We start from the raw sequence: 15838 nt of genomic DNA, 5'->3' as shown, positions 1-15838 counted from the left end.
ACAGTGAGGTGGGGGCTGAGCTTTGCAAGGATGAGGAACCACCAAACACAAACAAAAATAAGCTATGCGCTCTAAGAAAGAATAAAACACACCAAGAGACTATCCCTGCCACCAGGTGAGAAAGCAAATAGCAGCCACTATTTGGTTTCAGCACAAGCCCCCACAATATTCCTTACTTTTCAGCTTACAGATAGGAAATCATGCTCCAGCATGGTCTGCACGATGCACAGCCAGGCAGTGGCTGCCCTGGCATTTTGTACTGAGTCCATAGAATGTCCAACAGAACTAAATTGTTGTGCACTCTGAAGAGGGAAGCCGACAGCAATCTGCACTCCCCATGCAGTTACAGGATTCCCATCTCTGGAATTTCTTGGTACTCCTCACTCTGTATTTTATGATTTATTAGTCTCCCTAACAGCAGAATAAGCAAATAAAGAACACTTTTAAAGTTATATTTTCCTGACCAAGATGAATTTCAGTCCCCTAGAGGTTCAACCTACAGAACAAGATGGGGAAAAAAACCAGCCAGCCTGCTCTTTGTCAGCCTCTCTCAAGAAATGTGTGTCCCCAAAGCAGATTTACAGGCTTTCCAACTGCCTTCAGACATAGAGACTTCATATACTCAGGAGAAGAGTCAATTCTATAAAATAAACTATGCTCCATAACCTTGCTGCAGTTTATATTATTTACTGGTACGACAGTAAAGACCTGTGAAGATAATAAAAACTCCGAGCTAAAAACACCAGCTGTAAAACAGCCACAAACTCTTCAAAAAACTATTGGTGATTTGCAGAACCCTGGCTGAGCTGCCCAGTATGCCTTTCTGTTAGTAAGCATCTCTCCTGCCCTGAAATCTTGCTCGTTTTTCTCCTTCTCTGTTCCTCAAAGCACTCAAAGCACTGGGAAACATAGCATTTCCTGAAAGATGCTGCACAAAAGCAGGCTGCCTTGCCCTGGAAAAGTCTGTGTGAGACGTGGGACATGCATTTACCTCCGTGAAGCCCTCCTGAAGAATATCCAGTAAATTCCCCCTGGCCAAACAAGCGAGCATTCTCCACGAGCCCACCGATGGGCGAGGGTCTCAGAGGACACAGGGCAGATCCTCCAGCTCTGGGCACGACCTCTTCCTCCTTCTCCCAAAGACAAAGAGTTGGAGCTCATCAGGAACCGCATTCATAGTCCCATATGTGCAGCCCGTTACTGCACACAGATAGTTGAGCCAAAGTCAAGGCTTGCACTGGGCATGCTCGAGAGGGAGCTGCTGGGGGAGTGGCGGGAGAGATGTCATACGGTTCCTATAGAAACGCTTCAGCTTACAAGATGCAGGCCCAGGACTGAGTTGGGGAAACATCTGAAACCCATTTCCAGCAGTCATACTCACACAAAACCTGCTGCGTAAAAGAGATTTTCAAACCCACCAAACACAGCAAGCCCTGTATGGCGTGGGAGCAGGGAGAGAGTCAAGGAATGGCAAATAGCAGATGCCTTTGCTAGAAAAGCTAGAAAAGCAAAAGGAAAGACTCTAAGAGCTGCCAGCTTTAACTCTCAGCAATCGTTCTGCAGCCGCAAAGAAACAGCAGTGTTGTCAGCAACCTGGTAGAGACAGGAAGCTGCAAACCAGGCCACAACACAGCTAGTAGCATTTGCACAGTACTCGGCCCTGCTCTAGCTGCCCTGGCAATGAAGTTGAAAGAAGAAAAAAGACAGAAAACTTTCAAAATAGAATTAAATACAATCCCCAGCAAATTTTCTAAATCAATAATAACTGCATTCATTCCAGAAACAAGTATCAAATGTCTCCAGGCAACATCCTAAACTTCATCTCACCTTACACTAAATGCCCAGGAAAAAAAAAAGAAAAACCTCTCAGAATGGATGAAGACACCTTCTGCCAGGGGCTCTGGCTGCCAGTCCACAGAGCAACACTGCAAGTACTACCCAGTGATATCAGTGGTGCCTTCAGATTTCAAAATACCTGGCCAAACATTTCTAAGTGAGAGACACATTTAAAAACAAAGACATCTTTCTGCCTAAGTATTGAAGTGTCTGGAGGAAAAAGCAATTGCATAATTTTACCATTTTACCCTGTCACATACGGAGATGCAGCTAAAATACAGGAAGACAAGCAACAGGTAATTTCCCTCTGTAACAAACCCAAGTCATTCAAAAAGGAGTCAGCCCTCATGCCTCCATGACATAACTTTTAAATTATTTATTCATGTTTGCCTTCCCTACTTTTCATAATTCAGTGGGAATTTAGATTTTTATGTTTTCATTGATTGTAATATCTCATCTGTTAAGCAAAACAACAGATTACTGTGAGGTTTTGCATAAAGTCTTGTAAGCTCGCAATGCTAGTGGTTAGTACCTTGATCCAGTTTACTTTTGAGACTCAAAATGCCATTAAATAGACAGCAATAAATATTTATCCCCATTTTTTGTGATGCAATCAAGTAGCTTATGCCTTTGCAATTTCAAGAAAATTTCATAGAAAAACTGAATAACTGGTTTCCCCATCAGACAGTGACCTAATTTAAAAAAAAAACCAAAACCAGCAACCATAAAACACAGTCTGAGCCTTTTCTGTGGACTTTATAATGCTATTCTTGACTAATAACCTCAAAGAAAAAGTTATATATTATCTGTTTTTCAGTGTTACCTAGTAAACATACATTCATAGCAGATTAAATATTTTATGCTCATAATCCCCTCAAGTTCTAGATATTTACCCTTGTCCTTTGAGGAGCAGATAAGTCAAAGGCAGGCAGTCCCTAGCCACAGACTTTACACTGGAGACATAACCCAAATTTACAGGATTAAAAAAATAAATAAAAATAAGAATAATCTGTTCAAATAGCATAGAAATGCAAAACACAAACAGGATTTAAATGTAAAATGTACTGTTTCAATCATGATAAGACGATACACTGAGAACACCAGTTCGTTTATCATGGTCCACCTCAGTGGCATTTAGCAGGTGTCTTGTTGCATTAGTGATAGACAACAATGAAGCACTTTTAACACTTGTGCTCCACCCTATAAGAACTACAACACCTTTGGGCAACAGCAGGATATAGAGACTGCCACTAAGTCACTGCTTGCAGTGCAACCTGCATTTGTCCATAGAGCTTGTATGTTAAGTCTTGGCAGGCATCTCTAGTTTGTCAGGGATGCAGACTGGCTTTGTTCAAAAGCAGGACACAGCTATTTGATCATCTAAATTCAAACCAATTCCAAGGTCCCTGTACAAGCTCTCTGTGGCACCACCCCCAATTACAGCTTCGCAGTCATATGAGATACATAACACATCCTTCAATCACAGTGTGCTCCCCATGCCATTGCATAGCAGGACACATTACGCAGCGTGATGGTGAGGGGACTGTCAGCCACATGGATTGAGCAGCTGGCTTTGCATATAAACCACACAAAGAGTCCTGGACTTCCTCTCAGAAACATAGTGACGGATCTATGTTATGTATAACAGATAAAATAGTCAAATGTGGGCTAGACAAAGGCAATTTCTCCCAGGCCAACCAAATGCAGCAAATGACAAAAAACCCCCATGTAGTTATTAGCACCAAGAAGCATTTATCTCACCCCTACTCCCTGTATCCGTGTTTCCTGGCACAAATCAGAGGACCTAAAGCCAGATGTGTCACCCATAGTACAGTAGTGTAATTCCTGAGAAATGCAGAAATGCTGTCTCAGCTGAACGTATTGGGGGAACTGTGAAGAAGTCGCTTTGGATCAGAGAGACTATTCAAGCCAGAAGCCCTACCGTGCCTGGCTTTTTGGATCAACCAAGAAAAGCTGGGACTGAAGTCTGAAATTCAGGTGGTCCCATATCCCTGTTACAGTGCTTCTACCTACTAGAACACCAACACAGTGAAAGGCAAAGTGTTCTCATTATACGTGCCAGGTTCAGGTACAGGCCTGCTTGCAGTATGTTTTCCATCAGAGATTTTGTCATCAAAGATTTGCTTCTACATGGGGTTTCTTATCTTTGAAACAGCACTGCCTTGCTTTGACAATATGAATGTCAGAGAAGAGAAACTAGGGTATTTCTGATGGCTAGACTGAGAGGCAGAACATGCTGAGCCATTCTTCTGTTTATTGTGGTAACACAAATGCATCTTGGGTGTATGTGTGTGCTGAAAATACCTTTTAAAAATTAAACACTAGTTCTCCCATCTTTCTGTTTTCACTCTTAAATTTCAAGCTTCTTGTAGCAGGAATAATTTTTCTTTCAGTTTTATAACATCACAATAGATGCCTTTGAATGTTATCTTTGCAAGAAGCAAATAAAACAGCCTGTCACTAAAACTAATGCTTCATCATTCTCCCTGAAGATGATTCCAAAATGAAGGGCACGGGGCAATGATATCAAAAGGATCTCTGCATCAACTGTTCCTGGTGTAAGTGACCTTCAAAACAAACCTGTAGGATGGCAGTTTGGTTGGTGGCATTGCCCTCTCCTGGCCAGTTTCAGCGTAACCCTAACCCTTGTACTTGCCCCTGTTGAATTCCGGGCAAGGTGCATGACAAAGCCCTGTTACTGGTCCATTTCCTGTTGTTGTGATGAGACTGTTGTCGTGTCACAGCAGCGCCACCACACATAAGCCTTCCTTCAAGCCTTCCATCCAAGGATTTTAAGGCACTTTATCAACATTCTCTGATTGTTTCACTTACCAGCTCTTGACAAAGAGAGAAAGTTCAATGGCCACAGTTCAGCTCTTGCTAATAAAATTTTGGTTGGGGAAATAAAAGCAAGTGAGGCTGATTCAGAAACAAAGGCTGTGAGGCTTGTGAGGCCATGACTGCAGTAATAGCAAAAAGAGCTGCCTAACGCAACTAATGCCTTTGTGTCACTGAGTGTCCCCTCCCAACATCCCCATCAAGTATCCAAAACAGAGGTCAAACACAAAAAGGACTCCCGGAAACTCACGGAGGATGCAGCAGGCTGTGATGTGTGTTGGGGCACCATGTCCACCAGAGTTCCCATGCTGGATGCCACAGCTCAGCTCAGTGCCACGGGGAAGGCACCAGCACTCCTTCCCCCTTGAAGCCTGAGAGGGAGAAGCAAATGTATTAAATACAAAGGAAAGAATTTTCTCAGAGGGAGAACAGACTTACCAATGAAATGTCTGAATATAAGCAAAACAAAGGAGGAAAGTCGCCACCTCCTTTCATTGCCTGCAGAAAATATATTTAAGGGCTACAGTCTTAGGGAAATGTACATATTTTTGTATTTTCTTCCACATGTAAAGTAGGTATGGTGGACAGAATTCCCCTGAAACACATGTAAAAAAGATTTCTGATTACATTGGCTTACACTGCACATCAGATGTAATTCTCTCTCCCATTTGTGGAGGGGGAATCCAAATTCAACAGAAGTCAAATATGCCAGCCAAAGCTGTACTGGTCCCTAGTGTCAAATATTCAGGGTATTACTTGATTCTGTGCATTTAGCCCAGACAGCAAAAATTCATAAATAATTTTAGGAAACAATTCCACATACTGATATTTATATTTAGGAATTTTCTGGTAATCTATATTTTCTTTGCTGAGTCTTCCTTTAGAAGTCTGGAGTAAAGTCTGGTGAAAGGAAAGGTGGGGGAGTTTGGTGGAGTTAGCAGAATGGATAATGGTAAGATTCCTTGAGAAAGTCTGAATGACAGTAGAAATCACTGTTTTTAAGAATCATTTAAAGGTGAGCAGGAGTGTGACCCTTAGGCAGATGGTCTTGATTATCTTAGTTGTGTCATCCTGGTACATCTCCAGGGACCAAAGGTCTGAGGTCGGACAGGACGGGTAACAGAGGCGGGTTCCTGAATCTGCTCGGGGTGATGGTATTTGGGGGCCCATTCTGCAAAGCAGGGCTGAGAGAGAGCGAGCAGGGAGGCCACGAGGTGTCGGGCAAGGGTCTGAGGCCTCGGAGGGGCTGTGTGGCCCCAGGTGTCTCTGGAAGCGGGTCGGCCCGGGGGGATTGGAGCATGGGGATCCCCAGGAGCCGGGCTGGCTGCGGGAGACCAGGGTATGGGGAACGGAAGGCCCAGGGCGGGGGACTGGGGTATCGGGAACGGGCCGCGATCCCCAGGAGCAGGGCGGTCCCGGGGGCTGAGGAGCCCCTGGGGAGGGGTTGGCACAGGGAAAACCAGGTCCCCGTGGGGTGGGGTGCCGGGCCCGCCCCGCCAGAGCCCCGCGCCCTGCGGCCCTACCTGCGGGCGGGAGGGTGCAGGCCCGGCCCGGGCCCGGCCGCGGCGCGTCGCCGCTTGCCATGGGGACGGGGGCGGGACGGGGCGGACCCGCGCAGGCCCCGCCCGGCCGGACCGGGCCCGCCTGCAGCCGGGGCCGCGGCCATCGGGGCTCAGGGCCCGGGAGCGGGCGGGGAGAGCCGGCGCTCAGCATCATAGTGCCGCTCTGCTCCAAGGCGTTTGTCCGCAGGAGCGGCACGTCCCCCCACATCGGGCAGGAGAAGCGTGAGGAACCCTCCGGCTGGGTGGGCCCCAGGCCCCCGCTCTGCAGACACTCACGCGGGGCCGCGTGTGCGCCCTCAGAGCCCCAGTGCAGCAAGCGGGCAACGGCCTCCCCAAAAAGTGCAAATTTATTAGTTAAAACTAAAAATTACATCTTTTAATGTTCAAGGAACATTTGCTACATTAATGCTCATTTAACACCTAAACATAACAACCTCACAGGAGAAACACAGGAGATACGCTGTTGGAAGCTTTTAATACTCAGTGCAAAACCAAGTCCTTTAGAAAAATCCTTATTGCAGAACACGTGGCTTTCACATTTTATCTATTCAAGGCCTGGTAAACAGGCAAAATTACTGTACTACTCCTGTTCCTATGCAGAGCATTTGATTATCTCTTAAGATACGCTGTACTTCCAGAAACAACACCAAGTACTAGCTACATACGGAAGCTGGAGCTCCTTAGGGAATAGGAGATAAACTACCGTTCCAGGCTTTGAGACGCTCATTAAAAGATAGTTTCTACTGTAGCTCCCATTCGTTCAGAATACAAAAGGGCTGATCCGCAGATCAACAGAACTAAATGGTGTGACTAAGTGAAAGCAAATTCCTCTGAGCCAAACCCAGTCCTACTTACGTCTACAGCAAAACTGGTTTAACTTGATGGATGTGCAAATTTATACCACTCTGGGCTCAGGAGCTTGACCTTAGTGCCCGTGCAGCTTGCTGTCCCCAGCCCCAGCTCTCCTGCTGGGGTGAGGAAAAACTTCAGTACCACACGCTGTGCATCCAACTCAATAACAAGCTGTTTCACTTAAAATTGTTTTTAAAAATGACCTGTTGGCATCTGAACCTTCCAGGAAACCTCCCATCTCCTGAACTATAGTCCATATTTAATAATGTTTCTAAAAAATCCAATTTCTTCCTACGATGCAGAGGGCTTGACTAGAACTGAAGCCGCTGTCGCTTTCTAGTTCTTGTACCAGCGATTCAGTGCAAGGAGGTACATAACTGCTGCCCAGCATGAACCAGATCTGGATCTGTGTCCCTGGCTGCCCCTCTGACAGCTGGACTAGCAGGACTGAGTGCTGGAGTGTCCCATGCCTCCTTGACATACTCTTGTAAGTAAATCCTGTGCCCATTCAATCCTCCTCAGTCCAAAGGACAGGTTTTCATGCTGGGCACGGAGAACAGAAAGGAACTTGGAGAAGCAGAAAGAGGAATCCTTGGCATTCAAAAGAACCAGCCCTTCCAATAACATAATCCTATACCCATTATAAATGAAGGGCCTTCTACTGCAGACTTACAATAGCCCCACTTGAGGTCAGCTGGATAGCAGGGGCAAAAAAAACTTTTCAGGTAGAAAAATATACTGTATCCTTTACAAAAAAAGGGGCCTTCTCCTGCAAATGTTACTCTGGCCTTACAGTAGCCCTGCTGAAGTCTACTGGATAGCATGGGCAAAAAGGTAGAAAAATTGTAGGATTGGTCCTCAAAACACTTTCATCTTATCAAATACTGCCCGTACCAGCTTTATGTTTTTCTAATGAGCAGGAACTCCTTCATGCTTTTTATATTTAGCTGAGCCATAATATGCAAAATTATGTAAGTTTATAAAATGTACCAGGATGTCCATTTTTAAACACTGGCAATAAACAGGTTGTCCCATGATCTGCATTTAGCTATGCAGGCCATTATTTAGGAACAGAATGTGCCAAGCATTGATTTAGTGCCTGAAGATACTGCTTGGGAGCACTGTTCAACTGCCAGTGCTGCAACTGCCAAATTCAGTCCAGTGGCAGAAGCCTTTTGGATGATTGCTATACTACATTACTAACACTATTTTAAATCCATTAATAAATTCTCAAAGGTGTATCTGGGAGGGTTAGCAGAAAACACCACATGGTGTGTGCTCCATGTTACTGGGTTTTATAACTAAGGCTGACAGTACAAATAAGAAAAAATGGAGGAAAAGTCCAAAGCCCTCTCTAAAGTTGACCAGGATTAATTCCCAGTATCTCAGGCATGCAGACAGCTGCTATAATCTAAGGACTGGATAACTGCCCTAAATATAGGCAGTAGCTTTTAAATGGCTGCCTCACAGTTAAATTGCGAATTTTCCTTGTTTCATTTCCAGTCAGAGCCAAGAGCTCACTACTCACTTCTGTGCATGTTGAGGTAAGGATGCATATCTGTACAGCCCTTCAGTGAAAGAAATTGTTCTGTACCCCTCAGTTAATTCTGCATTTCTGGCCTTGGTTTTAGTGTGCTGTGCATGGTTATAGAACACTGCTTTTTGAGAAAAGGGGATGCACATAGTACACGACTGCAGTTACAGTGGCAGGTGTTGGAAGAAGACATTGCAGTAGATACTGTTAAAGGTTTCATGCCATTTCTTCACAGTATCATCCTCATGTCATTCTGCACATTGCAGAATTTTCTTAACATTGACATAAAATCCTGTGGCAACATCTCCCTTGTCCCGGTATTGAATCCTGTATGCCATGTTCTGAAATTCATCTGCAGAGCAGCACTCAGCTGGTCCTGTGCCACAGCAGGAACTTTCTCACTGCAGCTCTGAGCTGTGGTTTTAGCCTTCATCAGCCAAGGAGCAGCTCTGTCTTCTCACAGTGCTGAGAGGAGATGGGTTGCCAGCTTCAGAGGCAACTCTTCAAAGGGGAAGAGGTGTTTTATGTCAGCAGAATCAGATAGGAAACTACTGATCATGTGAGAATAAATATCTCTGTGTCCTCTGAAGAGAAATGCAGGTGGAAGACACAACCTCTCTGCACCTTCTTAGGGAGACTTGATGTGTCCATGAGGTTAGCTTGTATCTACAGCATCTCTAAGTCTGTGAAATCCTTTCGCTGCTGAAGGAAGAGGGGGCCCACCAAGGCTTTTATACCAGGGTCCCATTCTTACTGTCATATTTCAGCCTGGGCCGGGGGAAGTTGAGGGTGGCATACTCTGTGGCATTCTGCATTTGTAAGTTCTTCACCTCTGCTGCAGAGCGCTCCCGGACCTTGGTGAACACTTGTATGTCTGCATAATGAATGCTGTCATCCTGCTTCACACTCTTGGGTTTACTCACGGTGGCATAGACAGGAAACTCCGGGACGTCTTCGTACATTGGAGCCTTTGGGGAGAAAGAGCTCTGGAAGGTCAGCTCCCTGGGGTGCTGCTACACGTGCCTTCCCCAGACCAAGCAGAGACACCCTGCACACTGCCCCCAGCACCATCCAGCTCTCTGACACCTCAGGCTCAGAGAGAGATTTCATCCTACTGCTTCCACTGCACTTTAGGGGAAAAAAATGGGCCCGCATCACTGTGCAGCAACGCACATTGTTCCCACAGCCATTAAAGCCTATACAGGATGAGATGATTCATGGCTCTGAATAAGCTGCCCCATGTCCTCCCAACCCATCTAGCCTAGGAAGTGGCGGTCAGCTCTGTCTTCTCAAAATACAGCTAGCAAAACAACTCTGGGAAGCTGTTTACCTTCCTGCCAGGCTGATGCTGTTGGCTCTCATGTCTCACATTAGTTCCTGAAAAAGAAACACCAGCGGATCAGGTTAACACAACCATTTATTGTTGCACCTTTGAATGCAGAAATGCAGCATCTGGCCCGTGGGCTCTCCCCAGTGGACATAAATCAAATTTCTACCTCATCTGACACCCTCAACCCTAATGCTGTCTCTGAGGCCCGCCTCCAAGAAGAAAGCCTGGGCTTGTTTCTTTGGAAAAAATAAGGTTTCCCAGGATGACAACATGCTGTGGACCGCGATGTTCTTGGCAGAACCTAGGAGGACAGACACAGCACAGAGAGCTTCCTTGTCAGGCCCTTGGAGAAGTCAGATCCAGTTTTAACTTTGTTATTTCCTTTGCTGCCTGGCAAACATATTTTGCCCAGCATGGTCCAAAGGCCGCAGGACACAACTGGACTACTTAGGGAATGCACGTTATTCTGGGGTACTGATGTCAGACACATGTTTGCAGCTCTTACAAGAGTTTGATGCAGCTTCTGCTATGCTGCCACTTGAGAGCACTCACATGTGTTTTGATGTGAGACTCTGGTATTTTAAAGATACTGCTGAAGTCCCTTCCCTCCTCCTTGCCAAGTCCCATGGCACATCACACCCCTTGCTTTAAGTTTTAAAGAAATCTTGCCTCTTGCTTCTACCAAACTTCTCTTGAGGAAGGTTAGGTACAAAAGAGTATGGGAGGGGACCTCAGCCTCAGGGATCCAATTCACAGTCAGCACTGACTAATGTCAGCTAACCAGAGGCTCAGTCACTCCACCTCTTCTTGTCCTCTAAAGCATTTTCACAAATCCTTACCTTGTTTTTCTTTCTTTCTTTTAAAAGTCGAAGGACAATTCCTGAAATCAGAGAGAGATGTCAGCCCTGAGAAGCCCCAGCCTCTGCTCTCATAACATGCAAACCCAAATGTACCACCCCAGGGTGCCACACCTGTGGGTAATAAGAAAGGCCCAAGAAGTGTCTCAGAGAAGAGCTACTGAGCCAAGCCAGAACCTGAGCGACTCTTGCAGGGAGAAGGTCCAAAGAGGAGATGTGGGGATGTGTTTCCTTCTTCTGTGATGCACCTACCATACCCCACAGACACCCCCAAGTCTCCTTGCCTTTCAGCCCTGCCTGGCTGCCCAATACACATATGCATCAGAGTGAGTGAGAACAGATTTCACTGTAGTTTTGCAACTACATTTCTGCAGCTGTATGATCAAAGATGCAGGGTGCAGAGCATGATCTCAATTGGCACAAAACCCTTCTGTTAGGGACAGATGCTCTGATAGCCCTGTACCCTGCTCTTTGGCCCCTTTGCCCAAGGAGCAGCTCTGCACAGACCTTTTGCTAATTTAATGTTTCAGACAGTTTTCCTCTTCTCAGTTTTCCACTTAAAACACAACCAAACCAAACAAGCTATGCACTTAATATAAGCCAAGCCAAACCCTAATCTCGGCTGTACCTGTGTGACCAGGGAGAGACAAGCCAAATGCAGCTATGTTCCAGCCATGGAATGAACAGGAGCCAAATTCATTCCAGCTGTAACAACAGAGCCAGGAGCTGAGCTCCTGCAGGCGGGTGCTGGCAGGGGAGCGCAGGCTGTCTGGCAGAGCAGAGATGTGTCACATTCTGGGCCAGATGCATGAAGGAAAAGTTATCGTTGCATCATGCTCGGAGGGCCAGAGGAGACCAGGTGCCAGCCCTTGAACGGCTCCTCCTGCATATGCATGTCCATCTAGTGCTGGCTGCTGACCAACACAGTGCGCAACTGAGGGTCACACACGGGTCTGTGTCTCTGCTGCAGCACAGGCAGCAGCTCAAAGTGGGCAGCTAGTGCTTTTAATGGGGCTACAGAATTACCAGATGGTTTCCAAGTAGCATTATATGTTCCACAGCATGTGCATTTGCCAGACAGCCCTGCCACAGGTGGGAACAATGCAGTGCCTGAGGCAGAGATCTGCCTTTGCCGGATTTTAGAGGCAGTTTCAGTGGCTGGGTGAGCAGGACAGTGTGTGCAGTAATGTCTTTGGCACTCCAATGGCAAAACAAAAAAAGCATGAATGCGGGCAAAGAACTTGGAACCTTCAAAATGGTGACTAATGATTAACCAGACTTGCTAGACCTGGGAAGTCAAAGGCAGCTTCGGGGAAGGCAGGGTGGCCATCCGCCTGTGCAAAAGGATCCAACACTGCTTCTCATGTCTCTGCTGTGTGCTGCCCCACAGAGGCACCAATGGCCCTCCAGTCCTTGGCAGACAAAATCTGGGGGGCTGCCCCCAGGAGTTAGGGGCCTAGCTCAAGGCAGCATTGCTTTGTCTTGTGGTGGTTCTCACGTGGCTCTTGCAGCTCCCTCCTCCACTGCCTCTATGAGCTTGCGGGGTCTCCAGGGCCCTCCTTGCCGAGGCTTGTGTGCTAGAGCACTTTGCTTCTTTACAGCATTCAGGCACGTTGTGCAATGTAGTTAAAATAGCACCATTTGAAGCAAAATCAGCTTCCCTATCCTCTTTCCTGGGAGGTAGGTTGCAGTATCAGCTTTCCAAGCTGCTCTTGCTTGTTTTGGTTGCCTTCCTTTGTAGAGAGAGCATTAGCAGGCAGTGTGTAGGCTGAAGCTATTCTGAGGCTGTCTGCAGGCTAATCACAGCCAGGCAGGAGACGGCATCTCCCAGCCTCAGATCTGCGGTAATTAGAACGGATGTGTCAAGGGAAACAAGAGTAGGGTAAACCTTTTCCCTCTTCTCAAAACCAGGTCAAACATGCTGTAACTAGCTCACAGCCTGCTAGAAGCACATTGTATTCTGCATGACAGCACACATGTCCCTGCCCCTTCCCCTTTCCCCACATCGATGCCAACCTGATTTCTGCCCTACACAAGCCTCCTTCACAGTGGGTCCTGAATTTTGGCATCTTTGCTGTTCATGCACACCAGAGGCCCTGAGTACTAAACCAAGTGGTGAGAATACCTGAGGCCTGCCCTCCACAGGGCCATACTTGCAGAGGTACCCAGACCTGAGGGCACACTTTCCTTCATCAGTACCTTTCTTCTGTGAATAACTCTGCTGTAATGGCTTTTCTTTAAAGACTTCAGGAGCCTCCTAAGTCTCTTGCTCTTTGCTCTATCTCCCTTAGGGCCCATGCTTCGTTAGTGATCATGACAAGGATCTTCCGTCCAGGAGAAGGTGGGTGCCTGCCTCCCCTGAGCCCTTTTGTAAGTCTCAGCTTTATTTAGGAAGTCCATCTCTTGGCTGACACAGCTGTGGTGCTGAGCAAATATCCAGAAATAAAAGCAGTATAGGTGCCTGGAAACACGTGACCTAAAATTAAGTACCATTTTTTTTCCCTCTGTCACCAAGGCAAAGCTATGAATCACGCAAACTTCTGCAGTGGGGCTTCAGTGCACCAGTCTGCTCTTGATTGTGGTCCTCTGCAGGTGTCTCACAAGCCTATGCTACCAACAGCACATTTCCATTAGCCTTCCCCTCTCCTTGCTTGGAGCCTGTTTGAATAGTGTATGCAATACAGGGACAGCCTAGGAGCCTAAGGCCCTTCTTCACCCATGTGTTTCCATTTGCAGGACAGGGAATGATGCTTCTGGGGAGAGAGCTCTGCTTTCTTCTTGCTGCACAGTCTATAAGGCAGATGTTAGCACTTCAGTCCCACAGGGGTGCTGGGGTCAAAAGGGTCTTTGACCAGAGCTTTGCCCTCTGCTGTAGGAATCTGCCAGAAGGTAGTAGTGACAGCACCAGCAGAAATATCATCCCAGCTTCTTACTTTCCATGCAGCTTCTGGGAAAAAATCAAGTGGGACATAGGAGTCCTGCTCCAGTAGCCTTGAGGGAGCAGAATTTGACACTGCCCGAGAGGAGCCAGCCTGCCACCATGCTGCTCCCCAGATGGAGCAGAAAGCTGCTCTCCTGCCCAGCCTTGCATAGATGAGTGACCTTCAGATTCTGGTTTATACTTCCTTTCAGAGGCACAAGTGTTTGTGCATGGCCTGGCACGGTCTGGACCTGAAAGTGCCACCACAGCATACACTGTAATGGTGTTGTTTGTACTCTGGAGTCTCTGGCTTTGCCAGTCCATGCTGTGGCACGGCTCTCCCCACCACACAGTATCAGTAGTGTTCCCGGTAACTGCAGCTCTGCTCAGGGGAACCAGCCTGTGCCCCAGGCATTCCCTGATCAGGCCCTTGTCCGCTGCAGTAATGAAGCTGTTGCCCTAAGTGCCTCATTTACCCTCTGCCACAGGGCAGAGGAAGTAGAAAATGTGACTTTTGGTGGGGGACATGTCAAGAACCACTCTTCCACCTCCCACCTGCAGTTCCTATTCCTAAATCCCAAACTCCTCTGCCCTCCAGCTCAGGGTTCAGGTTGGAAGGAACTCGGTGTCCTGAACCTCCTCCTCTGCTCCAGCCACTAGGTGATGCTGTGCCTCTTGTAGTTATTAAAAAGCGCTGATGAATTTCTAATACTTTTAACAAATGCAGTGTTGGAGAAATGTCCTCGGAGCTTCATCTGATATTCATGGCTCTCCTCCTTGTACCACTCTCAGAGCTGAAAATACTTCCACTTGGCACCGAATGATGCTCTACTGTGACCTTTTTCTGTAAGCAGGAGGTCCAGGGCACAACATGAGCCAGGAGGGATTAAACTGCCATCCTCCCTCCCAGGGAGAAAGAGCAACATCATGTGAAAAACGTGGCCAGGATTTCCCAAGTGCAAATAAAGCCCAGACAGATGCAGGCAGGGAGAGGGGCTGGATGCGCTGAGGGGAGGATGGGGTAGCTGACCCACAAGCCCTTAGTGCCAGCACTGCCCTGCAGTATGCCACAGGGACACCTTACGGTGTGCACCTGGCCCGAGACCACTGGGGCAAGTACAGGGATTTTAACTAGATCCTTCCTAGAACTGAGCTATTCTCAGCTGCTGGCATGGCTGCGGGAACCCAAGCTGCCAGTCCCAGGAGGTGCCACAGCCCGTCTGGGCTGACACATGTGAGCAACAAAGCCCCTTCACCTCCCCCTACCCTGCCTTTATCAGGCAGGGGCTGCCCCAGCCTCCCGTCCCTGCTCCGGCACCTGCACAGCAATGCCCCTGCTCACTTGCTCTCAGTTTCTGTGTGAGCTGGCAAGGTGCAGGGCTGACAGCCAGGCGCGAGCCCTGGCAAACCCAGCACATGGAAGCAAAGCTTGCAAAGTCCACCCAAACTTCCGCTCAGGCTGCCCGGAGCTTTGTCTGCCAACCCCATACCTGGCGGATGCCGTACTCACCATGGTTGCCCGCAGCTGCAGAGATTGCCCATGTTGCTCCTTCCTTCATGAAGCAGAAATGTTTTCTGGACAGGGAGAGCTTGTATTTCCTGGTTCCTGCTCGGCCCCTGGCTATTCCAAGGGAGTGTCTGGCAGTGTCAGATTTCTCTCCATCGCTGCAGTGACGCTTTGCTAGGCCCGTGCGTGCCATCTACCGGAGGGCTTGCCCTGGGCTCTCCGTGCCCCCAGGGCCTGCGCTCACCTCTTGCTACCCAAGGAGGAGAGGGCAAGGTAACAGCATGCCTCCAGGCCTCAGCCCTGGGGCTAAAATTCTGCCATACAGTGGATGTCCCTCTGCTACCCTTCTCTCCCACCAGCGCCATCCTGCTGATGCCAGCAGTGATGCAAAAGAGGATGGAGGAGGGACTTCAAATGTTCCGGAACAAAAGGAGAAACACCAGGGTGGGAGCTCTCAGTGCTGTTCCTGCTGTTCATCATTGCATCTCAAGCAGGATGTCTGAAAAATGCATGGTATGGGCTGGCATCACCTGGGAAAGAGAGCATATCTTCTTGGGAGGAAGGTGATGCCCCAGCGAAGG

At 47.8% G+C, this 15838-nt stretch overlaps 2 protein-coding genes across 5 annotated transcripts in view; both read right to left on the bottom strand.

Annotated features, from left to right (window-relative positions):
* Positions 1–6255, bottom strand: part of DIXDC1 (DIX domain containing 1) — a 44825-nt gene extending 38570 nt beyond the window's left edge. For 2 of the 3 annotated variants that reach the window (XR_012045915.1, XM_072884622.1), the window contains exon 1: positions 992–1211. Coding sequence is in view for 2 of the 3 variants with exons in the window: in XM_072884622.1 (XP_072740723.1) it covers positions 992–1051 (60 nt within the window). In the remaining variant the exon portion in view is untranslated. Of the gene's footprint in view, positions 1–991; positions 1212–4945; positions 5067–6218 lie in introns of those variants that run through there. The other variant, XM_072884624.1, reaches the window with a different exon arrangement.
* A 340-nt stretch (positions 6256–6595) lies between these two features.
* Positions 6596–15623, bottom strand: C20H11orf52 (chromosome 20 C11orf52 homolog). Of its 2 annotated transcripts, XM_072884626.1 has the most exons (4): positions 15261–15422; positions 10813–10853; positions 9974–10020; positions 6596–9611 (listed from the first exon to the last, which is right to left on the bottom strand). In XM_072884626.1, the coding sequence occupies exons 1-4, from the start codon at positions 15290–15292 to the stop codon at positions 9375–9377; spliced, it is 357 nt and encodes a 118-aa protein (XP_072740727.1). In that variant the 5' UTR covers positions 15293–15422; the 3' UTR covers positions 6596–9374. The 2 variants fall into 2 exon arrangements, with proteins under 2 accessions (XP_072740727.1, XP_072740726.1); XM_072884625.1 differs by lacking the exon at positions 10813–10853 and having other exon boundaries at positions 15261–15623.
* Positions 15624–15838: the final 215 nt, after the last annotated feature.

Source organism: Ciconia boyciana, chromosome 20, assembly GCF_034638445.1.
Source record: "Ciconia boyciana chromosome 20, ASM3463844v1, whole genome shotgun sequence".
In the NCBI taxonomy this organism is placed as follows: Eukaryota; Metazoa; Chordata; class Aves; order Ciconiiformes; family Ciconiidae; genus Ciconia; species Ciconia boyciana.
Note: the sequence above shows the minus strand (reverse complement) of the source record. Positions and strands in the feature narration are given on the sequence as shown.

What these genes read in the sequence shown, in the direction of transcription:
- C20H11orf52 (XM_072884625.1), bottom strand. Translation starts at nt 15,450, where the DNA reads ATGGCACGCACGGGCCTAGCAAAGCGTCACTGCAGCGATGGAGAGAAA. An exon ending in TGCAGCTGCGGGCAACCATG is followed by an intron (nt 10,021 to 15,260) that starts GTGAGTACGGCA and finishes TTTCTTTTTCAG; the next exon opens with GAACTAATGTGAGACATGAG. An exon ending in AGCATCAGCCTGGCAGGAAG is followed by an intron (nt 9,612 to 9,973) that starts GTAAACAGCTTC and finishes TTCTCCCCAAAG; the next exon opens with GCTCCAATGTACGAAGACGT.